This window comes from Ornithorhynchus anatinus, chromosome 8 (genome assembly GCF_004115215.2).
Source record: "Ornithorhynchus anatinus isolate Pmale09 chromosome 8, mOrnAna1.pri.v4, whole genome shotgun sequence".
Classification (NCBI taxonomy): domain Eukaryota; kingdom Metazoa; phylum Chordata; class Mammalia; order Monotremata; family Ornithorhynchidae; genus Ornithorhynchus; species Ornithorhynchus anatinus.
Window position 1 is genome coordinate 50,948,196 of NC_041735.1, and position 25,694 is coordinate 50,973,889.

Here is a 25,694-nt window from a genome sequence, read left to right on the forward strand (position 1 = left end):
ACATTCTCCATGTGACAGATGAACACACTGGCCTCAAATGAAGATGTCACATCAGTTGACATGCACCACAACTCGCTTCATATTAAGAAGCAGAAATGTTAGCGTACATGTCAAAAAAACAGTACTTTAAAGAAAAAAACAACCCCAGGATCTACAAAGTACACTAAAGCTTTTAGCAGCTCCTCTCCCCAAAAAGAAATTGTTTTAAATAAAAGGTGTACCAATGACAAGGCCAAGTTAACAAGAGACGCAGGAGCTTGGAGAAAGCATGCATCAAGGATCTTGAGATCTTGCCTGCATCTTCCTCATCAACTCCACTTCACAGTCACACACCTCCTGTCACCCCTTCCAACCCAACCTCCTTTGCTGGACGCCCCCTGCTTCTTCTGGTGTTGGACAAATTCCTGATCCAGGTACAGGAATTTCTGATAATTAATCAACAGCCTAGCTGATTTAACATAATGCAGGGGAAAAAAAACAAATATGCCTGTTACTCAAGACCCACAACAGAAAATATCTATTAAATTCTAATAAATTGCCTAACATTTCTTCAGTCTCTGATTTCCTTCCTGTACTGGTTCCAAAATCAAGTTAAAGGAAAATGTTATTTTCTATACTTCAGTATTATAAATTGGTATGCTTTCACTTATGTGGAAAAGGTAAGCTAAACTATTTGGGAGATGGAAATACACTCAGGTCTTTTACTACCACAACTATAGGCCTCTACTAAGGGGGAGGTAAAACTGCAAAATCTAATGTTACAAGACACAGAGGGGAAAATACAAGAGGTAACCTAGTAGTTTGATTAAATTTACAAACATGATGGTTTTACAATCTGGGAAGCTCACGAAACTTTAAACTATAGTAGCTGGCAGGCATTTTCAACCTCCCACTAATTCACACCGCTTCTTGGAAGTTTAAGGTTCTCACATGTGTGGAAAAAATACAAATATACAACCAACCACCTGTATTCTTCCCAATCTCTAAGGCACAAAGATGAGCAATTTGGGCACATCTTTTAAGCCAAATCGCAGCACTTTCACAGACTTGTGTTCAAGCTTACATCACCAGACAATTCTATTGGCATACCCTTACACCTAATCAAAATACTGTACATTTAAGATAGAAGACCCACAGAACCTGATGCCCTCTCCCTTACCCCCAGAACCAGAATGAATAAGCAGCAAGTTGTGTTTAGGTGCCAAAACCATCAATGATTGCTATACTTCACTCTGTTCCAGTCACTCTAGTACACTGTTTCCTTTGCTCTAAGATTTCCAAAAAGTTTCCAAGATTACTGCAATATGGAGGGCAGGATTATTTCAATTTAACAATATTCTCAGTAGAATCTCATTTATAAGGGACAGTTTGAGACATATGGATATGAAAAGAGAAAAAGAAGCTCTTGTAGCTAGAAAGCTATAAATGGTTTCCCCTGTTTAATAAGTTATAAACATAATTACAGAGGCATTATCCATGGTGTGACTTCTCTAGGTTTTCTAGTGAAAAGCAAGATTTACTGATTAAATCAATTAATAAAAAGGTAGAATGGATAAAAGGGAGAGTGAATAAAACATCACACTGCACAACTTACAGTATCATCAAAGTGTTACGTGGAAGCTGAGCCTCATATACTGCCTTTAGACTTGTTGGAGAGCTATGAGTCGAATTTTTTGAAGTAAAAAGTGCAGAGGAAGCTCAGTTTGAGAGATTAGATAGGCAAACATCAACTGCAATATAATAACTGTAAACCAGACAAACGCTGAAAATTCCAAACTTGAAAAGGAGTTAATGGATTAAGTACTTAGAGAGAATGGTTGTAGTGCCCTGACCAAATGTAACCACCCATCTCCTTCCCTTTTGCCTCTTCCAAAATAACCAGAATAGATTATATGTGAGGAATGAAGGATAATCAAAGTTTCAGCAGTGCCTCCAACTTTAGCTCTCTTTGCCACCTGGAAGTCAATTGCAAAAAAATCTTCCCTCTTCCTCGATATCTTTATAGGTTCAACTCTGTTGAGTGAGTGGCTCGCTGACTGCTGCAGCATTCATGTTTTCAGTTTTTCTCCTTTTAGAGTTCTGCAGTTTCTCAAAAACCATGACACAAAAATCAATTATGAACAGGAAACTTGCAAGGAACCCAAACACCTAAAAAATGAAAAAAAACAAGTATTTCAAATGAGTAGAAGTCATATACAAAGCTCTTTATTGACTGATCTAATTTGTAATTCCAACTTGCATAATCTCATTGGCTTTAGTTTTCTGGATGCTCTCAATGCTAGCTGAACCTTACTTTCTTTGCTTTTTACTGAATGACTAACGCTTTGTGTATTTATCAAGTGTAAGAAATGAATAATGCATTCCTCTATTTGCTCAATTAAAAACAACACAACAATCTATGAACTACAAGTCAGTTATACAAAAAACAAAGACCCTTTAAATATAACAAGGTAAAAGCAGTAGGATTGAGGCAACAAGGACCAGAAGGCTGCACAGGACTGACATTTGGAAATACTAAAATCAGAGCAATTTCTGTAAGGCCCTACTAGATCAGTCAACTTTAGAGAATGAAGGAACATTCCATTTGTGACAAAATGATTGCTTCTAGTAAATTCTGCAAAAATAACAACCACAAAAATCCAGTTCAGCACATGGCTAAAATATGACTAGATTCTTTAAAATGTCCTGTAATATTTTGTGAATAGTGACATAACCTAATTTCTTTATTTCTCTTTTTAAGGTCATTATTTCCAGTGTGAGACTCTCTCTCATTCCTCTGGTGACCTTCCATTTGACTTTCTCAAGGACATTCCCATATTCTGGCAGCACTGTTTTATTCACCAAATCACAATATTTTGGTTCCTCCCTTACCTCCCGTTTGATTTGAGGGGCACAGGGTAGGGCAAAAGGTGAAACAACCAAGAAAAATGCACCATTTTCAATGAAGAGTATATCAAAAAACTATCAAATATCATCCTTGTTTAATACAGTTAGACTGAAACATTAAAGCCATAAAGAATATAGTTTAAAAGTATATTTGCTTAACGTACTTAATGCTCAAAGCTGTAACTCCATTGTGCTTGTACTACCCCAGAACCATTTTGTACTACCCCAGAAACATTTTCCTGTCAAACACTATATCTACAGAAAAATATGATGATAGTATGAAGGCTAGAGAAATTGTTTGTGCTGCCAGATGATGGAGAAGATCCACATTTTCAGAATTGTCAAATCTGTACCCGTCATAAAAATAAAACAGAAACTACTTTCCAGTCTTCATTAAAAGAATATCTGAAAACACATAAAGGGACCATTATTACAATAAAAACTTTTTATAGTGAAATTGAAGTGGGATTTTTGTTACATTTAATTTTCAGAGGAAAAATTTTTTAAAATGCATTCAATTTCACTATGGTCTTTTAGGATCACTGGGAAATTTTCATTTTTGAAGTTTTCAGATTATAATGGGATTATGATGAAAATATTCTGTTGTACCACTGACATGATGTGCCAAATAGGTCTCAATTACTATGCCAAATTTACTGAGGATGAACCCAAAATGCCAGAACTTAAAAAGTCACAGGACCACTTGAAAGCTATCAAAACAGTATTCTAAAAAGATGATTTGGGTTGCAAAACTCCATTTGGCCTTGGGCTTTATTATATAGTATTATCGTTTTTATTTAAATTTAAAGGCTTGGTTTTCTTTATGGTATTAGACCGTATTCGAAGAGCAGTTAAATCTCTAACAGGCACTCCTTGTGATATGTTTTCAAAATGGTTGGCAACAATTAAGTTTAGGTCAGCTAACTCCTGACAGAGGGTGGGTGTTAGGATTATACTGAAGAGAGATAAAGAATACAAGACAGAGAGAAAGTACAAGATACTTACAGTGGCAGCAATTTCAGCTGAGGTTTGGTCATTGGTGGCAGCAAAAATGATTGATGCCAATAAAAATACACCTCCAGTTACCAGAGTAATAAAAAAATCCTGAACATCAAAAACACAAAATTGATTATTAGATATGTGGAAACCATAGTTTTTTTTAAGACTATGAAAAATGTCTATTTTATTCTATTTCTTCCCGCTTTAAAGATACTCATACGTGCCTTACCTTAAGGTTCTTTGCCAAATCTAAAAGGTTTTTTCTCCATTTCTTTCTTACTGCACTTACCAAAACCTTTTCTTAGTTAGGTTTAAGGCTTCCTTGAATTCTACGGAATTCCAGACAGAGGAGAATATTCTTCCTTCATTTTCATTTATGATAACATAGCCCACTTTAACGTAGTATTTTTACTGCAAAATACATGGATTATGGATAACCACCAGTTTTCAAAAGACACTGGATTATGCTCTTTTGATATGCTTTCTTGAAATCTTAATTCTCCTTATGCAAATATTTTTTAATTATCTACCTTACCTTTTTATTTAATATCAGTTTAATACTCTAAGCCTTCTATATAAGCTGAAAAAATGATGAGCTTTAATTACGGGGGAAATTGGAAATTCTAATTCACAGCAATTTCACAAAGGCTACATTTGATCTTGGGGACAAAGTACAAGATGCTTGTTTAAGAGAACCTTAATACTTGCAGTTTATTTAGGGGGAGGCAGGAGGGAGAGAGGGAGGTTTCAGGTGCATAAATTCAATCACATGCTCCTGATATTCTATTCATCCCTTCCACTCACTATTGCATCTTACATATAGAAGGCATTCTTGGACAGTATTTCAAAACTGCTAACATGGGTAATGTCTTAATTTCCAGCACCAATCAATGGAATTTATTAAGCTGAAGGATGTGCTCATTGTCAGCAGAAAAGTGCAGGTATCATGCTTCAGAAAAATAACCTCCCCTTCCAGGAGGTAAGTTTTAAAATGGTGGTGCCCAGTGGGTACCACTAACCTAAAAAAAAGAACAAGAGAGGAGTTTATGAAGCTTTGGGGTTTCTGCATGTGGAAAGGAAGGCGTGTACAATGCCACCATGACCACCGTGGTGCTGGAATAATGGTCCCACCCCTACACACTATGGCCAGAGGGAAAATCCCTCACCTGAAACAGGTACCTATGTAAATTATTCTCAATATGGATTCAAATTTCTGTCATTAATATTTTTTGCTATATTCAAATATATGCTTCCCTCATGAAAATCCCCCTTTTATAGTAACTGCCCAAAAAAAACATAGTCACAAGAACAGTTCCCCTTCTCAAGATTATTACTTTCCACTAGGCTCTCTCATACAAACCCTCTGTCTGTCTTTTTCCCTGTACAGCCCCACATTCTGCCAGAGCAGCATATTGTTCCGCTTTTACTTCTTATTTCACTATGAGGGACTCAACATCTATATAATTAAAAAAAAGCACCCAGAACAAAAACTCAAATCTGTCACTACCAACGTAAGGCAGTTAAAGCAGAAGATTTAAAACAAAACAAAACAAAACCATTACTCTCATACAGACTACATAATATGGTTCATCCATCTTGGGCAATACTAGATTAGCGAACTTTACTCACTAACCCAATTAGTAGTCTATGGCATTTTAAGTATTTTTATGAATACGAATATGAATAGGCTGTAGATAATACAAAGAGATGCAAACCAATACACTGAGGTAGAAATATAAACATGGGGCAGAAATACAAACTATCACTCACATAGGAAGAGCAGCAGAAGTACAAATCCTTTGGAGAACTGTTGCAGAGAGAACACAGAGAGAGACAGGAGGAGTGGGGACGGGGAGGGGGGGAGACAGGACAATTCTGAAAATTCTTGAGAGTTGCACCCAAAAGGGGCCATCAATGGCTTGATGTCAGTTTGGGAACATATACCATGTTATGGGAAGCATATGGCCTAGTGGATAGAGCATGGGCCTGGGAGTCAGAAGGACCTGGGTTCTAATCTAAGTGGCTCTACCACTTGTCTACTGTGTGACCTTGGGCAAACCATTTCACTTTTCTGTGCTTCAGTACCCTCATCTGTACAGTAGGGATTATGACTGTGAGCCCCACCTAGGGCATGGATTGTTTCCAACATGATTAGCTTGCATCTAACCCAGCACTTAGTGCAGAGTCTAGTTAGCACTTAACAAATACCATAAAAAGTGCCCCACAAGACTCAGTCCTGAAATAAGTTCTCTTCATATTCTCATTGATTATCTGAAAGATAGAATTGAGGAGTGAAGGCATCGCTAACATGGAAATATGGAGCTGAATTCAAAATAGCCCTGGAAAATGGGGGAAAATGGTCCAACAAAAAGGATGAAATTCAAGAGGGAGAAGTGCACAGGAGTGCACTCAGAAAAGAAAAATATGCAATATGAATACTAAATGGGGAAGACAGACGTATAACTGGAAAAATATTTGGGGTTTTTGCTGACTCATATTCAGCTATGTAGTGCAAAGAGTGAACATGGCACTGAAAAATACTAAAGGACCATGACATGTAAGAGCCAGAAATAATTCTGCTACACTCTGCAATCAGATTCTTATGGTCAAACTGGGTTTCATTCATCACATTTTTAAACATCTCCAAAGAAACTGTAGCAGTACCAGAGAAGAGTGACCAAACAGAAGCAGTGTGTCTAGTGACAAGAGCATGGGCTTGGGAGTCAGAGGACTTGGATTCTAATCTTGGCTCCACCACTTATCTGCGTGTGAACTTGGGCAAGTCACAACTTCTCTGTGCCTCAGTTATCTCGTCTGTAAAATGGGATTAAGACTGTGAGCCCCATGTGAGACAACCTGATTACCTTGTATCCACCTCAGTGCTTAGAACAGTGCTTGGCACAAAGTAAGCACTTAACAAATACCATCACTATTATTATTATTGTTATTATTAATATTACTATTAAACAGTACTAGGACAAGAAAACAGGTTCCCAGAAGAAAGAGAAAAGAAATTTGTGTTGCTTGACCAAGGAAATAGATGATTAGGAGGTGACATAATAAGAGCTTTCAAGCTTTCTTTCTTGGAAGATCAAAACTAAAAAAAATGGGCCAAAATTAAAGCAGCAGATATTTTGACTGGATATGGAAATAGAGAGACTCTTGGGAGTGTCCATTTCTGGCTTTATAATTCCAGTTTTATGGTCCCTAAACCCATCAATGTAAATAGGTCTTACCTTCCCTCACTCTTTAGAACTAAAAACATCAAAACATCTATTAATTGTAAAACTGACTGTTAAGGCAAAATCCTCATCTCTCCACTTCACAGAGGTGAAATTCTTTTACTGTTAATTAAGGGAGACAAAGGGACAAAGAACTACCCTTACTCCACTGTACTGCAATTATCCTACAACAGGGTCAGCACAGACTGTAGCTGGAGTGCCACATTGATTTATTTGGAATTTTTCCTCATTGAAATGTTCAATGGTGCAAAAGACAAACCATCATTAATGTATTCTTATTTGTAGTCTGATACTAATGTGCAGCAGTTTGGGATGAGAGATATTTTCTTTCATGTTCTCTCATTCTAGCCCACTCAGACAAAGTGATTCCTTTGTACTTTATTTTTCATCATTCTTATTACAAAGGAAAGAAGACTAATGAGCTAATTTTCAGGAAGGGGGGTAACTACTATTTTATCCTAAACACCATGCCAAGTGTCAAAGATATTACCATACAAGATGATGAAGTTTATTTTTGCTATATCCATTCTACACAATCTTATATTTAACATAGGTCATAATATAAAACAAAGTTTCTTACCGATTTCTTAACTTTTTTGGCATCGACTTTATCATACACAGAAGTACAGTATACGATCAAAACAAGAAGACTCAGGAGGAAGGCACTGCAGCTTACGAATTCAAAGAAGTAGAGTCCTCCACAGGCAGTACATTGTGAAACAACTTCTTCACAAATAAATGCCAATAGAGACAGTACCTACAAAAGAAAAGTCTTTTAATAATTCTGCATCATTGAGAAAAGACAAAAAAATCCCCAAACAAGAAAATCCCAAACAGCTGAAACTTGAAGACAATGGAAGTGAAATATAGCCTCAATCAAAAGCTGAATACCTTCTTAAATTAAAATACCTTTCCTTAGATCAATCCATTAGCTCAGTTCCAAGCATTTTAATGTCTGTCTTCCCCTCTAATTCTTTGTGAGTGGGGATCCTCTCTACCTACCCTGTTGCATTGTAATTTCCCAAGCACTTATAGTGCTGGAACAGACAGCTAAACTCAATAAATACCACTGATTGATCGATAATCACATCAGTAATAAAACTAAGGGAGTCCAGGGGAAACACTGTTGCTAAAATTCACAGTCTAACATGTCAAGATATAAGCACTACACATTATAAACTTTGTAAGGTATTTTCAGCAAAATTTACTTTAGGATCAAATCTAAATGGAAAGACTCTTGCTGGCAATATATGTCTTCATTTTTCTCAATAATTATTCAAGAAAAATAAATTGATCCTTCAGCTATTGTTTCCTCCAATATAACTATAGCAAAGACTCACCATACATATAAAAGAGCAGCCAAATGTTGGAAAACCGTATTTAGTAATCAGTTTTCCAATATAATGGATTCCAGAGCTTAGCACATAATAAATGCATAATACCATTTAAAAACAACAAAAGACACAGGATCCATAAAAGAAACACACTAATATTACTCGAGGATTATTTAATCAAAGCACTTCCTTTCTCCTCTACGCTTACATTTATAACTCAGAAATATAAAGCATAATTAAAATTCTAGGATTTCCAACATTTCACAGGGACACATATATACAGTTTTATTCAAATGCTGGGAGCATTTTCTCCCCTCCATTCCCTCTGGAGACATAGAGCTGCTTCCCTTCCCATGTAATTATCTGCATCTGAACTATGATGAAGATGTGACTCGTTTGTCTTCATTCATGTTTAGAGTCCTTGAACTTTACCAAAACCAAAGTTTCCACTTAAGGCGGCATTCACCGCAAATACAAACACATTATACATTTGCTGTTCAGTGATGCAGCTGACCACAGTGGCACCCCAGGAGCTAAATCATTTACTGGGGTTTTGATGCAAATTTCCCTATTTGTCCCATTTTCTCTACTTGTTCCAAAGCTATGGGGCCCATTAATATTTCACAGCTAATAGATAATGTAGTCCCCAGGATCTGGACTGCTCAGTGCTCTTTGACAGTGAGAGCAGAGCAAGTGCAAACTTGTTCCTTTGTGAAGTGTGGGAAGAGCCTACAGTTTCTGCTTCAGATAAAATGTTCTTACAATAGCTTCCTGACTTCCCATCATTCACATTGGCACTGTTAAAATACAATGTAGCCAATAATAAATTAGGTACCTCACAAAACGACTCCAATACTTAATATACCAATGAACCTCACTTTAAAGAGACCTGCTAACAGGAATATATTCATTCATCTCCAAACCTCTCACAAGCAACACCTCTCTAGCCTCAAGCTAGGGAAAGGTGGAACATGTCTACAGGAATAAAGCAACACTTCTGGGGTAAACCAAGAGAAAATCAGTGCCCCAGGACTGGGAGAGAGAAAGGCTACCTCAGGGGATGAAGCCTAGGAACCTAATCAATCAGTGGTGTTTACTGAGCACTTACTGTGTTTAGAACACTGCACTAAGCACTTGGGAAAGTACAACAGAGTTAGTGGACACAATCCCTGCTCACAAGGAGTTTAAGAGTCCACAGTCTAGTCTAGGGGAAACAAACGCTGGATGATCTGGTGGGATTACTACCCTAATAACCTCTCCTTGACAAGGGGAATCTGCCCAAAGTCCTACTTCATTTTCATCTATTTAAAAAAATGGGAAATAAGACAAAAATTCCCTATTCACTTATGTTCAGATCAGGCTTGTCTTTCCCACCCAGACATCATCTACATCAAGTGGAAAGTCCCAGCTGTTTCCTCAACTACTCCTACTGAGCTTCTGTCAGATGTGTTAGGGACAACTTTGGGAGTGGATTGGCGGCAACTGGTTTGAACACAGAATCATTAGGAGGGTGGGAGGCATTCTCCACCCCCAATCTTTAAGTGTGTGCAGACATCCCATTCTAGATTGACTGTGCAGGCGCACTCTGAGTTTAGTATTTAATATCTAGGCGTGTCCTGAGATTTGTTTTTTCTATGGACATAAATATAATTTGTTTTCCTACTCCTGACAGAGACCAAGCTGATATCCAGATAAATAAAAAGTACACTCTAGATCCCTCCCTGCTACCTCTCAGCCCTCCTCCTCCACTCTTCTTAGGGATTTTTCTAATCATGTACCCCCCAAATCTGCACACGTACCCAATCTTCCCAGATGCTCTCACCTGATGTCCCTCCCAACAGACCACCGCTGGCCCAGAGGAATCACCGCTCTCTGTCCAACTCCAGTCTCTATCCTCCAGCACCGGAGCTCCCGGGGCCCTGTAACCATTCCCTGGATCCCTGCTCAATCCCATCTTGGAGCCCCCAGGAGGCCCAAACAGCAGATATCTCTGCTCCCTTGGCTCCTCTCCCTTCCCTCTGGAGGGAAGGTTCATTAACCACTTCAGGCTCCATGCTAAGCCCTGCTATAACCCAGAAGGACATGGGAGCAAGGTGAGGTTCAGTGCATATTGAGTAAAGCAACCTCCATTACAGGTTTAAAAAGAGTTAGGGGGCTTGAGGAGGGAGGGGGGCAGTGAGGAAAACTGCTCAGAATACAAAGGAAACTGAATAGCTCGAGGAAATGGAACAGAGAGAATGGGGAACAGGAATGTAATGCCCCGTCCTGACAGGAAGAAAAGTCAAAGGGAGCTTTCTGATCTTGGGCTACATCAGCAATTAGTGCTATGACACCTCTCTGGATTTTGTGTACTGTGGGTATGCCCCTAATCTGCTTTTCCTCTATGTAGGGACCAAAACTGGGCTCAAAGATGTTTCATATGAAAGTGTCTTAAGGCCCAGGAAGAAAAGATTTTGTGTAACTTCAAGGTACTGTATTTTTACTTCAGTTTAAATGAATGGTTGGATAATAATAGCAATCATAATTGTGGTATTTAAGCTCTTACCATGTGCCACACACAGTACTAAGTACTGGGGTATATACAAGATGTATAATCCTGTCCCATGTGGGGCTCACAGTCTAAGTGGGAATCAGAGCAAGTATTTAAACTTCATATTACAGATGAGGAAACTGAGGTCCAGAGAAGTTAAATGACATGCTCAGTGTCACAGAGGGTACAAGTGGCAGAGTGTGGATTAGAATCCAGATCCCTAGCTCCCAGCCTCTTGCTCTTTCCAATAGACCATGCTGCTTCTCAGGGTAAGCATAGCAAATATTAGGACTGTTGCTCCTCCCATTACCACCCTAAACCTGTCTAAATAGCCTAGTTTTAAGCAAAACATTTCCTAACAAAAATATAATTTTATGAAATCAACACGTGACCAATGTAATGACTTACAAATACTCCCAAGGAAGTGCTCCTCAGTACAATAAGTCAAAATTGATTATTTCATTTAAGTTGAACAAGTAACAGTCAGATACCTATTTTGAGCACTTACAAGAAAAAGAAAAAAAACAGTAGAAAACAGCTAATAAAAGCAATATGAATATAATTTCAAGGGAATTGTTCTCCAAAGCATGCAAGAAAATATACTAAAAGTTTTGAATTATTGCATGTTGAGCAAATATTATTATGATGATGGTATTTTTTCAGTACTTACTAATGTACCAAGTGCTGGGAAAGAGACAAGATAATCAATGCTGCACAAGGGGCTCACAGTCTAAGTAGACGGGAGAATAGATATTGAAACCCCACTTTGCAGATGAGGGGACTGAGGTCCAGAGAAGTTAAGTGACTTGCCTAAAGTCACACAGCAGGTAAGTGGCAGAGCCGTGACTAAAACCCAGGCCCTCTGACTCACAGTCCCAATGCTCTTTTCACTAGGCCATATTGCTTCTCTAAAAAAAGTCTTACATTTTAAAAATGCAATGATGATGATTTTGTCATTTAAGTGCTTACTATGTGTCAAGCACTGTTCTAAGTGCTGGAATAGATATATGCTAATCAGGTTGGACAAAGTCTCTGTCCCACATGGGGCTCACAGTCTTAATCCCCATTTTACAGACGAGATAACTGAGGCAGAGAGAAGTGAAGTGATTTGCCCAAGGTCACACAGCAGACAAGTGGCAGAGCCGGCATTAGAACCCAAGTCCCTCTAACTCCCAGGACTGTGCTTTATCCACTAGGCCACACTGCTTGCTTTGTGTGAAAGTAAATGTGAAAGAACAGCATCGGTTTGCTGCAGTTGCCCTAAGGAAAAATCATATTAAGGCACCCATCTGCAGAAAACCTAACTGGGAGACAAGTTTCCTAAACTGCTTTCTAACTCAAAAGTTCTTTTCAAGAATAAATAATTAATTTCTGCTTGGAGATAAGTATCTGTTTGTACTATGGAGAAATAATTAGTCTTTATTCCCTTTATTCTGTCAAATGCAGAGTTTGAGGACTGTGGAGGAATAACTCCATTAATACTAATAAAATTCTTAGTAGATGGTACTGGACTATTAAAGAGACATCCACACACTGGGCTGTGTGTCACAGACTCAGACGCTCTTGCCTCATGAAATTGCAGTTGAGGTCACTTAGCTGTATGCCCCGAAGTAGGATCAAAATTTAGGGTGTTCTCAGGAAAATGTGACATTAAAAGCTCCAGCCAAAACCCAGTTGAAAGTTCTCTGAAGCTCCAGCAAACATGGCTGAAACTGATTCCCAAGCAAGACAATGTCCAAAGTTGGAATTGAATCAGTATCCTAAATTTTAAAGGATAACTATATGAAATACCAAAGTTGAGGTCTGTGAGGTAATATTTAAAGCCACTGAGGTTCAAAACTGAAGAGACCAAGTTTGGTCATCTGACTAAGAGAAATAAGACACAAGTGTTTTGGCCATGAGGCTGTCTAATGTCTTTGCTTGGAAAAGTGGCTGGAATATGGGCTTAGCCTAAAATAATCACCCAATTAATGTGCCCTAACCTGTCCTTTTAACCCAAGTAAAGTTTAAGAAGAGAGAAAGAATTTACCACAAGGAACTACTGACTGTGTCTCAGGGATGTCAGCAGACACATCACAACACAGGAAGACACAAACTGAATCACTGCTCCCGGTTCTTTCTGAGAATTTGACCCTGCTCTTAATGGGGATGGGGCTTTCCCATTATTGACAGAGGAGCTAGTCTTCTCCCAAAATAGCCCAGTAGTTTTGGGGAAGTGTAGGTGAAACTAACCCTTTTACACTAAGGGATTTATGGGCCTTGCTCCCTTCCACACAATCCTCCAACCAGCCACTGTGAAAACATTTTAAAGCACCCTAATCCAGTTGTGAAACTTGCTCTCTAACAGTGACTGGGAGCAAATCACTTGATCGGTCCAAGTTGTCTAAGTTTCACTTTCCTCATCTGTAAAATGGAAAAAAATACTTACTTTGCCTACCTCTTAGACTGGAGGCCTCGTGTGGGACAGAGAATAATTACCTTATAACAAACCCAATGTTTAGCACATAGTAAGCACTTTAAATCATAACTGATGCTAGGGGAGCAATAATTTCAGCGTTTTTTGCTAGAGTGGAAAACATTATAAAAATCTGATTAACTTGGTAACTAATTCTTGATTATAAGTAAAATGCTGCACCCTTATACAACAGAAAATGTTGCCATACAAAAATTTTCTTTACTCATCTTCAATGTATAGAGATGCATTTTAAAACATGCCCTGCTACTGACAAATCCCCACTCCATTTTAGAATTAAAATCACACACTGAAATTACATATGGATTCCAGCACTGCGTTTTATTTCATGTATACACAAAATCTACGTTAGAATTTCCCTATCGCACAACTCTATTTTTGAATTATTCTAAAATGCTTCGACTACATTAAACTTCCAAAGCCAGATTCAGATCCAGATGGTCTTTGGATGAATAAAGAAGTTTCCAGAAAAACAACCTTGTCTATTTTGATCTTAAGTCCCTCTGTAGAAGAAAGGAAAAAACGAAGGAGTGGAGGGACAAGCAACTAGTAGCTCACTTACGTATTTGAGGTCATTTAGGTTTGGCATTTTAAAATGAGAAACTACAATTGCTGTAATTGTTAACTCTGACATAACATCCCCACTCAGCAAGAAATACTCAGTGGAAGAATCTTCAAAATAAAGGCTCTGATTTATGATTTGGAAATATAGATCGTCTTTCATTACTGTCTTGACTGAATCACACTTCATAGTTTTAGCTTCATTTCAAATTTTCCAGCCTCTAGCAAGGAAGTATAAGCCACTCAATGTCAGACAGTAATGTGACCCATTTAAGATATGTCTGATTGATTTGGGGGGTGGGAGGTGGAGAGAATATCCCAGACCCTGATAAAATTGAAATTGCTCACTTATGCTCTAGGATTCTGAGGCAGTAGCTTCTCTGGTAATGCTGGAAGCGCTGAGCTTAGTAAGGGCCTCTAGCTGGCTACCTTGAATCCAATAAATAAATAAATAAATGAAAAGGAGAGTCCGTTTCAGAGTAGCAGCCTGTGAATGGGGACTGTGTCCAACCTGACTGATTTGTATCTATCCCAGCACTTGAAACAGTGCTTGACACACAGTTAAGCATTTAAATGCCATTAAAAAAGGTCTCATTTAATTTTATCAAAACCCTAAACAGTGTTTTTTTTCCAGTGACAAGTTCCTTATTGTGCAATGTCTAATTTTCATTTGTGTAATAGGATTGGTAATGTCTTATTAGTGATATAAATGGTTGGCTGCTTAAGCTTTCATGATGAAAAATTCCAGGTCATAAACCATAGTTACTGGGAACACCCAAGTCAATATCATTTATGACTGAGTATTCTATTTCATTTCAGTATCACTACCTTTTCTCAAACCAAAGCAATTTTAATAATGATTATTTCTGACATCATAACTCCATTAAAACAATGGACCAGAACACACTTTCAAGTCAATTTTAACCTTTTTCTATAAACCAACTGCATGCAAAAGACTTATACAATAGCTCCTCAAATAATTACTGCACACTATCGTAATAAAATTAAATTTGACCACGGATTTTATCCACTTTCAATGTTTACATAGTGTCTTTGCAGCAAAATATGAAGCATTTCACATCAATACAATCCCATTTTCAAGTTAAATACCTTTTTGTAGTACTTCTCTTCCTGCAATTAATCGAACAATTATTTCAAACCAATTTTATTTTAACATGACAGGCATCAAGAGCCACCGTATAGGTTTTACATTTATTTCAAATGAACATGGGAACATTAGTTTATGACTGTGCTACTTTTACTTAGCAAAATTGTGGAGCTTTATCAATGCTCTTCAACCAATCACACTCTATTTCACCTTCTGAGATGGGTGACCCTCATTTTTTAAGAACATTTTAGAGTGGCCTAGTGGAAAGACCATGGGCCTGAGAGTCAGAGGACCCAGGTTTTAATCCCGGCTCCATGACATCCGCTGTGTGACCCTGGGTGAGTCACTTCATTTCTTTGTGCCTCAGGTGCCTCACCTGTAAAATGGGGATTACATCCTCCTCCCTCTGATTTAGACTGTGAACCCTACGTGACACAGGGACTGTGTCTAACCTACCTTGTCTCTACCCCAGTGCTTATAACAGTGTTTGGCATTAAGTGCTTAAATACCATAAAAATAAAAAAATTAAAAGGAACTAAGGGAAGCTACAGCCCCCCAGATCTCTCTGGTTGTGGTCAGGACCACTTTATTCATTAGATAAAATGAGTTGGTGTCCAAGGTCTACTACTGACAGGCACCCCAGACTTACTTTGTTGCCACCAATAAGCTACAGGTGGAGGGGCAAGTGGCAGTAAAAGCAGTAACAATCTCTGGCATTTACTGAGTGCCTACTGTGTGCAATGCACTGAACTAAGTGCTTGGGAAAGTACGATTCAAAATAGTAACTTTAGACAATCCCTGCTTACAAGGAAGGCGCATTAAAATAAATTACAGGTGGCTATATCTCTATATATCGAAGTCCTTAAGTGAACTGACCCCAGTGCAAAGGTGATGCAGAAGAAAGGGTTTAGACAGTGAAGTGTGGTCTTAGTTGAGGAAGGCCTCTTGGAAGAGATAGGATTTTAGCAGGGCTTTGAAAATGGGGAGAGAAATGGTCTGGATATGAAGAAAAATGTTGCATATCCACACTCCAAGCTATTTTTAGAATGAGGCTAGAGGCAAGTCATGAACAAAGGAAGTAGCATGGAATAGCAGATAATAACAGTAACTACTATTTGCTGAGAGCTTACTACGTGCCAGACACTGTACTGGGGTGGACTGATGCAAATCAGGCAGGACACAGTTCCTGTCCTACATGGGGCTCACAGTCGTCTTAATCCCCATTTTACAGATGAGGTAACAGGCACAGAGAAGTGAAGTGACTTACCCATGGTCACACAGCAGACCAGGAATCGTAAAGACCTGGATTCTAATTCCAGCTCTGCCACTTTCTGCTGTGTGGCCCTGGGCATATCAGTTCACTTCTCTGTGCCTCAGTTGCCTCATCTGGAAAAGGGGGAATAATACTGGGATCCCCTGTGGGACATGGACTATGATTACCCCAGCGCTTAGTACAGTGCATGGCACTGAGTAAGCGCTTAACAAAACCATAAAAAAAATGCAGGGGGCAGTGAAAGAAAGGGAGGGGGCAGTGTGGTTTAGTGGAAAGAGCATGGGCTTAGGAGTCAGAGGATGTGGCTTCTAATCTCATCTCTGTCACTTGTCTGCTGTGTGACCTTGGGCAAGCCACTTAACTCCTCTTTGCCTCAGCTACCTCATTTGTAAAATGCGGATTAAGACCATGACCCCCACATGGGACAACCTGATTACTTTGTATCTACTCCAGTGCTTGGTACATAGAAAGCACTTAACCAATATCGCTTTTTTTTAATGCAATTACAAGCAGCCCCCACCCCTCTGCTGGTCTCAGTGTGTGCTCCCACAGGCCCATTGCAGCAGGGTGAACTTTGGGTAAGGAGTCCCCTAAACTACCTGGCCCAAGATCAACCTACCGTCAGGCTGGCCCATTAAGGTGAAGGAATACTGAAGGTAGATTAGATTGTAAACCCGTCAATGGGCAGGGATTGTCTTTATCTGTTGCCAAATTGTACATTCCAAGCGTTTAGTACAGTGCTCTGCACATAGTAAGCGCTCAATAAATACTATTGAATAAAGATTATGGCACTGAAGCACAAGAAAGCAGCTCGGCCCGTGCGGATGGGAGACTGAAGTTTTAAGCATAATGTCAAGTCTTTTAAAAAGTCCCTAATCTATTTTAATTGCTTGAGTTCCATTGCTCATTTCCTCCATTGCTAGAACCCCACCACTCAGAAGGCTGGCCGCCCCCTTCCCCCCACCTCCCGCCAAAGTCTCAACTCCAGGCTTACTTGTTGTTCAGCCAAAAATGGGAGCGTTATCAATTACTTAATCAACTGATATTCTGGGTGAATCCTTACACAAACATCTTACGAAGCCAATGACAACAACTGTACTGTGTAGACAGCTGGGCATTCAACAGGCACCGTAATTACAATGTGAAGTCTGTTGAAGTCCTGGGACTCCGCAGCTTCAGCTCATTGCACAAGCTCATTCATCAGCAATTAAAAGTGTGCACTCCAAGTTCCACAGCTAATATTTTAAAACCCAAGGATTTGGGAACCAATTATTTGCTTACAAAACACGCCTGAGAGAACAATGAAGTCCCAACTGCAGGGTTAGCAATACCATTAAGACCAATAAATTTCAGGTTGGCATATGAGTTTTTAGATAGGTCTTTGAAAGCTAAGGTCATGTCTGTTTGGCAAGTACATATATGCAAAATCTTGGGGGGGGGGGGAACCCCACTCTCTAATCTCCTCACTGGCCAACACCCTCCTCCTGTTCTTTGCCTATTTGAAGTTACAACTCAAGGCCCACCTCCTCCTCCAGGTTTAACTCTCCCATGCTTTAATTTGGCAGCACAAGTGTGACTCACTGCTTCCAGTCATCCTCCTTACAACCCCCACTTTGGTTCAAGCTCTTATCGCTTTCTGACAGATTTACAGTAATTGCTTCTTTACTACTGGGCCCAGTCTAGGTACCTTTTAAAAACAGATTACCCTGTCCTCAAAAACTTCTAATAGATGGGAAATTTTCTTCTTCTAAGGATAAAGACTTCAAGGTTCTCCACCACCTATCACCCTCTTATCTACCAGCTCTCTTTTTCACTCCTATTTGAAGTCTGCCCTCCTCCTAAACTAAGTGTATCTCACTCCACACTCCCATTTCCTTTACCACTGCATAGAACTCTCTCCAGCCTTAAATCTGCCAAACTATCTCTCTCCCCACAGAAAACCCTCCAAAATGAGTCACCGCGCTGGGGAGTGAGTCCCAGACTAATTCACCCTCCTTTCTGGTCACCCCACTCCCCTCAAGCACCTTAACACTTAGGGAAATATTTGTTTGTTTGGCTGATGACTTTTAATGATGTCATTGTTCTTATCATTTTTATCTGTGCTCTGGTTTTCACCTATGTCATATTTGGAAGTTTATGTTCACTTGTTTCCCCCAGTAGATTGTAAAGGGACAGCAACCATGGCTTTTAACTTCAATTGCATGTTCCAACCACCCAGTACAGCAATCTGCATCACCATGATGATCATCAACAAGGGTATTTATTGGTCTTTTAAACTGTAAGCTTGTTGTGTGCAGGCAAGGTTTCTAAGAAATCTGTTATATTGTACTCTCCCAAGTGCTTAATACAATGCTCTGCACACAGTAAGTGCTCAAGAAATACAATTATTGAGGACTCACTATATGCAGAGCACTGCACTAAGTAGTTGGGAGAGTATAATACAATGTAATTGGCAGACACATTCCCTGTCCACAACGAGTTTACAGTCTAGAGTCTAGCTGCTGATGACCACTTCATTCTTGTAATTCCTGTATGTATAGATATTTGTAAGTTTATCTAGAGTCTCCATTGGGTTCTAAGCAAAGGTAATAAGCTTACTCTTTAACGTATAACGAAGGGAAGCAGCACAGCGTAGTGGATAGAGCAAGGGCCTGGGAATCAGAAGGTCATGGGCTCTAATCCTGGCTCTCCCACTTGTCTGCTTTGTGGCCTTGGGCAAGTCACCTCATTTCCCTTTGCTTCAGTTACCTAATCTGTAAAATGGGGATTGAGCCTGTGAGCCCCAGGTGAGACAGAGACTGTATCCAACCTGATTACCTTGTATCCAGCCCAGCGCTTAGTACAGTGCCTGGCACAAAGTAAGTGCTTAACAGGTACCATAATAATTATTATTAGAGCAATGAGCAGAGTCATAAGATATTTTCTAAAAGTAAATCAAAAAGGACAAAGAGCCAAAAAGTTATGAGACAAATGAAAAATGAAAGTGAAACATTTACAAATATTACATCACCATTATCCTACTAGAAGTGTTTCTAGTACACATCACATACTGACCAATAAGAATCATAGAAAAACAGTGTACCGGAATTGCTAGCCATTTTCCATTTTAAAGGAGTAAATACATTTATGATAATTTCATTTTTGAGTTGTTTGCCATTTTGATAAATGCATAAAGAGGAAAGGCAACTGAGAACAGGGGAGGAAGTGAGAGAAGATTATGCGGCTAAACGAAAAGAGGAAGGACTCAAAAACAATAACAAGGCGCAGTGCGATTCATTTTTAAATGACTGCCACGATATCCTTGAATATGCAACATTCTAAACACAATCTTCCCCTCACTACCCAGTGAACACTTGTGGCTCCGAATCACAAAGAAAATGACTCTCTTTTAATGGATAGAGACCCACAATATTTTCCCAACTCAATTAATCATCATACTCCTGTAAAAAGTCCAAAGGAAAAGAAAAAGCACATATAGTCAGGCCTAGTCGTCTGTGGGTCCACTGACCCATGAATACCAACTTATGGTTCACGGCATGTTTCCTCCAGTTTCTGATTAACCTGTGTTCACTTATTCATTCATTCATATGTATTGAGCGCTTACTGTGTGCAGAGTACTGAACTAAGCACTTGGAAAATACAATTCAGTGACAGATAGAGACAATCCCTGCTCATAGTCCAGAAGGGGGGAGACAAGACAACAAAACAATTAAACAGGCAACAATAGCATCAATATAAATAAATAGAATTATAGATATAGAAGATATAGACACATCATTAATAAAATAAAATAATAAATATGCACATATATACACAAGTGCTGTGGGGCAGGGATGGGGTGGAGCAGAGGGAGGGAATTGGGGCGATGAGAGGAGAAGCAGAGGAAAAGGGGGGTTTAGTCTCTAGAACAATGCTGGACACATAGGAAGTGCTTAAGTACCATAATTATTGTTTTTCTCAGTTTTTCCACACCAGGGAATGTATCTACCACCTCTGTTATACTGCACTCTTCCCAAGCGCTTAGTACAATGCTCTGCACACAGTAAGCATTCAAAAAATATGATTCAGAAAGACTAGTTTTTCCACTAATTTGGCACCATTTTTTTTCTGCCCAAGGGTAGCGGAAAGTCTGAAGCCAAGCCTCATGTCACTGGACAGTCATCTACAGATGTAAGCACCAAACAATTAATCGATAGCATTTATTGTTTTGCCTGTGCAGACACACACTAGGGAGAGTAAATATGGTCAGTACACATAATGCCTGCCCTTAGGGAGTTTACAGTCTAGTCCTTTTTTCCCCACTGACTTCAGTGATTTGCTATTCAGCACTCAGCCAATAATGCCATTTCAGTGGAACTTAGAATAGAAAGGCTTGTTTCTGCATACTAAAAAAAGCGGTTGCTTTTCCAGCCTCCAAAATGAACAGTCAGCCCAGAGGACCCAAGGCAGCAAATTTCCTTAGGCTTCCCTAAAACGCTTGAAGGTTTTGAACACGGATACCAGGGTAGAAACATAAGGGTCCCCTTCTAGACCAATGGCTCTGTGCGATCGACAACCAGCACTTTGATGGTTCCTACAAATTGTTCTGCAGACATTATCCTGGTAAGCAGCCAAAGGTCCAGCCTTCTTTCCTCCCAAACCCAACATAAAAGGTACTATTTTAGGTGATCCCTTCTTGCCTTCAGAGGTCAGAAGAAGAAATAAATTTAGGGCAATAAAACAGAGTCAAAACTAAAGTGTAAATTTTCAAAAAACACCATATTGTTGAGAAGCTTATGAAGAGATGTAGCTCGAATTTCCAAATTGGCAAGGAATAGAGAATTTCAATCCTCCAAATCCTAAGGATCTCAGATTTGGCACTTTTGCTGACATGAGGAAAAGATTATTCAAATTAATATGTTCAGGAGAAATATAGCTTAACTAGGCTATTGGCTTCTTCCTACTCCTATCTCATATTCCTTCCTTCCTGTTGCTCCCAAGAAAATGCACCTTCAGCTGACATGGAGGAAGAAGGGAGACGAAATGGTGGAGAGCAGAAAAAGACTTGATAATTCTGCTTTTTAAATCACTAAGGTCTTCGGCTGGGCACAATGACATATTCATCTAGGGTAAAAAGCCACAGTTCAAAATTAGGCACAATTCTGATACAAATTCTGCCACTGCTAGCCAGAAGACTGAGTTTCTTTCAGACGTGAGACGAGAACAGATGAGAGAAAGCTGAGCCAGGGAAAAGATGAATGATTTGTACAGGATCAAAGAGAACGGCAAGAACCAGAGTCTTCAGACTCAAGGGATCATTTGCAGGAGCAGAATCCTGGACCCAGGGTCCATCCTGGCTCCACCATTTGTCTGCTGTTTGACTTTGGGTGAATTACTTCACCTCTCTGGGCCTCAGTTTCTTCATCTGCAAAATGGGGATTAAGACAGCAAGCCCCACATGGGACAGGGACTGTACCCAGTCTGATTAGCTTGTATCTGCCCCAGTGCTTAGAACAGTGCTTGACACAAAGTAAATGCTTAACAAATACCGTAACTATTACTATAAGAGCAGCTATCCAAGTCCCTGCTAAACAGTCATTTGAAAAACCAGCCCGATGTCTGTGTGATAACTGTGGTATTCTATTAGGTCACACTGATTCTCAAGCACAACAAATATAAAATATTAATGGTGGTGTTTTTTTCCTATTACCTTCCCAAACGAGTCTGATTTGGTTAATTTTTGCGAGCAAGAGTTAATGCAAACAAAAAACAAACACCAATGAAATCTCACCTCATAATAAATGAGATATCAGGTTCCCACCAGACACTTCAAAAGAAAGCCGCACTACACAAGAAGCATACAAAAAAACCACAGTATCTTACAATCAATCATATTTGAGAGCTTTTTAAAGGTATTTGTTAAGCACTTACTGTGTGCCAAGCACTACACTAAGTACTGGGGTAGATACAATCTAATCACAGTCAATCCCCATTTTACAGATAAGGTAACTGAGACACAGAGAAGTGAAGTGATTTGCCCAAAGTAACACAACGGACAAGAAGTGAAGCTGGGATTAGAACCCAAGTCCATGCTAAACTCCTTTACCCTGTAATCTTGTGGACAGGAAATCTGTCTACCAACTCTTTAACACTGTACTCCCGCAAGTGCTCAGTACAGTCCTCTGCACTCAGCACTCAACCAATATGCTTGTGTGATTGAGTGTTTGGTCTGCCTCTCTCCCTCCTGCTCTACTTCCATCAGGGCCGAACGGGGCATACTAGAATGCAGAGCACTGTTCTAAGCGCTTGAGAGGGAACAAAATAACAGAGTTGGTAGACAGGTTCACTACCCACAAGGAGTTTAGGCAATTTGGCGAGAAAAGAGCTGAAGAGCAGGAAGAGGATGGAAAGTTGTGTTGCAAATCATAAAAAAAAAATGGAATTACACTTGCTCATTTTTTTATTTTAATATTTATTTCTGAACAGGCCAAACTAGATATTTGGCATTTTAGCTGTCATAGCATCTTGTTTGGGGTGCTCTCTCCACCCACTCTCCCATGGCACTTGCTGCTGTTTGCCCACGACATGCTAGGAGCTGAGTGAGCATATTATCAAGCTACTCCTCCCCTGGTTGCAGGGAGGGGAGAATGCAGAAGGCAGAATGCCCCCGCCCCCACATGGGATCAGTATGGCTGCTTCCTTTAACTATTCTGGAGCCTTTCTCCTCCCTCCAACCTCCTCTCATCGAAGGATACGGCTGGGAGCAGCTCCCTTCCCCAATAAAAAGTGATCTGTACTAACGCCTCCACTTTTTTCATGGGATTTCAATGTTACGATGCACCGTTTGGGGCAAACTGGAAGCTTTTTCCAAATACAAAAAAAAAAAAAACACTTGAAAAATCCGAGTTTGGGTACAGTCCTTATTTAAGGAACTCGGGGATTAAGGGACAAACAATTCAGAGGTCTTTAGGGATAATCAGCAGTTGACAGCAGGAACCACATGCTGTACAGAAATAACTGTAAGATCGCTGCGGACAAGGAACGTGTCTAATTCTGTTGTATCGTCCTCTCCCAAGCGCCCAGTCCAGTGCTCTGCACACAGTAATTGCTCCATAGATCCCATTGATTGCTTGATCAGTGAGTGACCCCCATCTGCGGGGAAGGGTTCCGCATCAGTTCCACGCAAACCAAGTTGGTTCCTGGACTTTCATTTTCTTTCTTTGAAATCCTTCCCGGCCCCACCCTGCCAGGGCCAATTTATTCCGAGGCGTCCTGGGAAGGGCTAAACAATCTTTTTTGGGTGGGGAAGAGAAGCAGGTGACCCCCACCCCCTTTCCAGGGCCAGGTCGTGCCCTGGCAGCCTGGGCTTCACCCTCTCTCCCACAAGCACAGGGGAAGCGCACTGGACGAGGAGCAAACCCGACTTCCCCTCTAAGGAAAAGAAAATTCCTAAATTCCCTCCTTGTCCAGAAGACGGGGAAGGAGGGGGGTGGCGAAAGGGGAAGGGGCATCAAAGGAAATTCCCAAATTCCCTCTTTCTCCAGAAGACGGGGAAGGAGGGGGGTGGCCAAAGGGGAAGGGGCATCAAAGGAAATTCCCAAATTCCCTCTTTGTCCAGAAGACGGGGAAGGAGGGGGGTGGCCAAAGGGGAAGGGGAATCAAAGGGTATTCCCAAATTCCCTCTTTGTCCAGAAGACGGGGAAGGAGGGGGGTGGCGAAAGGGGAATCAAAGGATATTCCCAAATTCCCTCTTTCTCCAGAAGACGGGGAAGGAGGGAGGTGGAGAAAGGGGAAGGGGCGTCGGAGGGGAAAGGGGGCACGGAGGGGAAAGGAGGAAGCGGGGAACGGAGGAGGAAGAAAGGGGAAAGGGGTGATGGGGAGTGGGGAGGAAGGCAGAAGGCAAGGAAAGGCGCGGGGGCAGGAGGAGAGGAGAGGTGTGGCAGCGTGCTGCGGCCCCCGGGGCCGGTGGGCGAGCGGGCGAGCGGGGCGGGCGACTCACCAGCTGCACGAGTTTGAGCGGGCCGCGCTTTTTGGTGGGCCGGGTGAGGGTGAAGGCCGGAGAGCCGCAGCCGCACCGGCTCCCCCCCGCCTGGCCGCCGGGGGCTGCCTCCGTGGTGGGCCGGTACACGGCGGGGTCTCCGCCGTTCTCCATGGCGGGGGCGGGGGCGGCTCGGGACGCTGAGGCGGCTGCAGGCGGCGGAGAGAAGGCAGGAGCCCGGCCTGCCTCCGCTCAGCGGCGTCACCTCCGGCGCCTCCCCGCCGGCCTCGCTTCCGACCTCGGCTCGGCTCCGCCCGGGCCCCGCCCCCGGCCCCGCCCGCCTCACCGGCCGCCTGCCTCACCGCCCCCGGCCCCGCCTCAGCAGGCCGGGTGGGCCTCGCCTCCGCACCTGCGTCGCCAGGCCGGGCCGGCCTCACCCCAGCGCCCTCCTCACCAGGCCGGGCCGTCCTCACCTCAATGGCCACCTCACCAGGCCGGGCCTGCCTCAGCCCAGCGCCCGCCTCACCGGGCCAGGCCGTTCTCACCTCAACGCCCGCCTCACCAGGCCGGGCCCGCCTCAACTCAATGGCCGCCTCACCGGGCCGGGTCTGCCTCACCTTAGCATCTGCCTCACCAGGATGGGCCGTCCTCACCTCAGCACCCGCCTCACCAGCCTGGGTCCACCTCACCTCAACACCCGCCTCACCAGGCCGGTCCATCCTCACCTCAGCGCCCGCCTCACCAGGCCGGTCCATCCTCACCTCAGCACCCGCCTCACCAGGCTGGTCCATCCTCACCCCAGCGCCCGCCTCTCCAGCCCGGGCCCACCTCATCTCAGCGTCCACTTCACCATGCCAGGCCGTCCTCACCTCAGCGCCCGCCTCACCAACCCGGGCCCGCCTCATCTCAGCATCTACTTCACCAGGCCGGGCCGTCCTCACCTCAGCGCCCAGCTCACCAGCCCGGGCCCGCCTCTTCTCAGCGTCCACTTCATCAGGCCGGGCTGTCTTCACTTCAGCGCCTGACTCACCAGCCCTAGCCCACCTCATCTCAGCATCCACTTCACCAGGCCGGGCTGTTCTCACTTCAGCGCCTGCCTCACCAGGCTGGGCTCACATCACCTCAGCACCTGCATCACCAGCTTGGGCCCACCTCACCTCAACGCCCGCCTCACCAGCCCGGGCCCACCTCACCTCAGCGCCCACCTCACCAGACCAGGCCCACCTCACCTCAGCGCCCGCCTCACCAGGCCAGGCCCACCTCACCTCTGCTCCTGCCTCACCAGACCGGGCCCACCTCACCTCAGTGCCCGCCTCACCAGGCCAAGCCCA

At 41.9% G+C, this 25,694-nt stretch overlaps 1 protein-coding gene across 1 annotated transcript; it reads right to left on the minus strand.

Annotated features, from left to right (window-relative positions):
• Positions 1-1,339: 1,339 nt before the first annotated feature.
• Positions 1,340-24,649, minus strand: CMTM6 (CKLF like MARVEL transmembrane domain containing 6). Its single transcript, XM_029070686.2, has 4 exons — positions 24,385-24,649; positions 7,708-7,884; positions 3,892-3,990; positions 1,340-2,148 (listed from the first exon to the last, which is right to left on the minus strand). The coding sequence occupies exons 1-4, from the start codon at positions 24,535-24,537 to the stop codon at positions 2,008-2,010; spliced, it is 570 nt and encodes a 189-aa protein (XP_028926519.1). The 5' UTR covers positions 24,538-24,649; the 3' UTR covers positions 1,340-2,007.
• Positions 24,650-25,694: the final 1,045 nt, after the last annotated feature.

Coding starts and splice junctions, on each gene's coding strand:
- CMTM6 (XM_029070686.2), bottom strand. CDS start 24,537: ATGGAGAACGGCGGAGACCCCGCCGTGTACCGGCCCACCACGGAGGCA. Junction 3,991..7,707: donor CCAAAAAAGTTAAGAAATCG/GTAAGAAACTTT, acceptor TTTGATGTTCAG/GATTTTTTTATTACTCTGGT. Junction 2,149..3,891: donor CAGCTGAAATTGCTGCCACT/GTAAGTATCTTG, acceptor TTCATTTTTTAG/GTGTTTGGGTTCCTTGCAAG.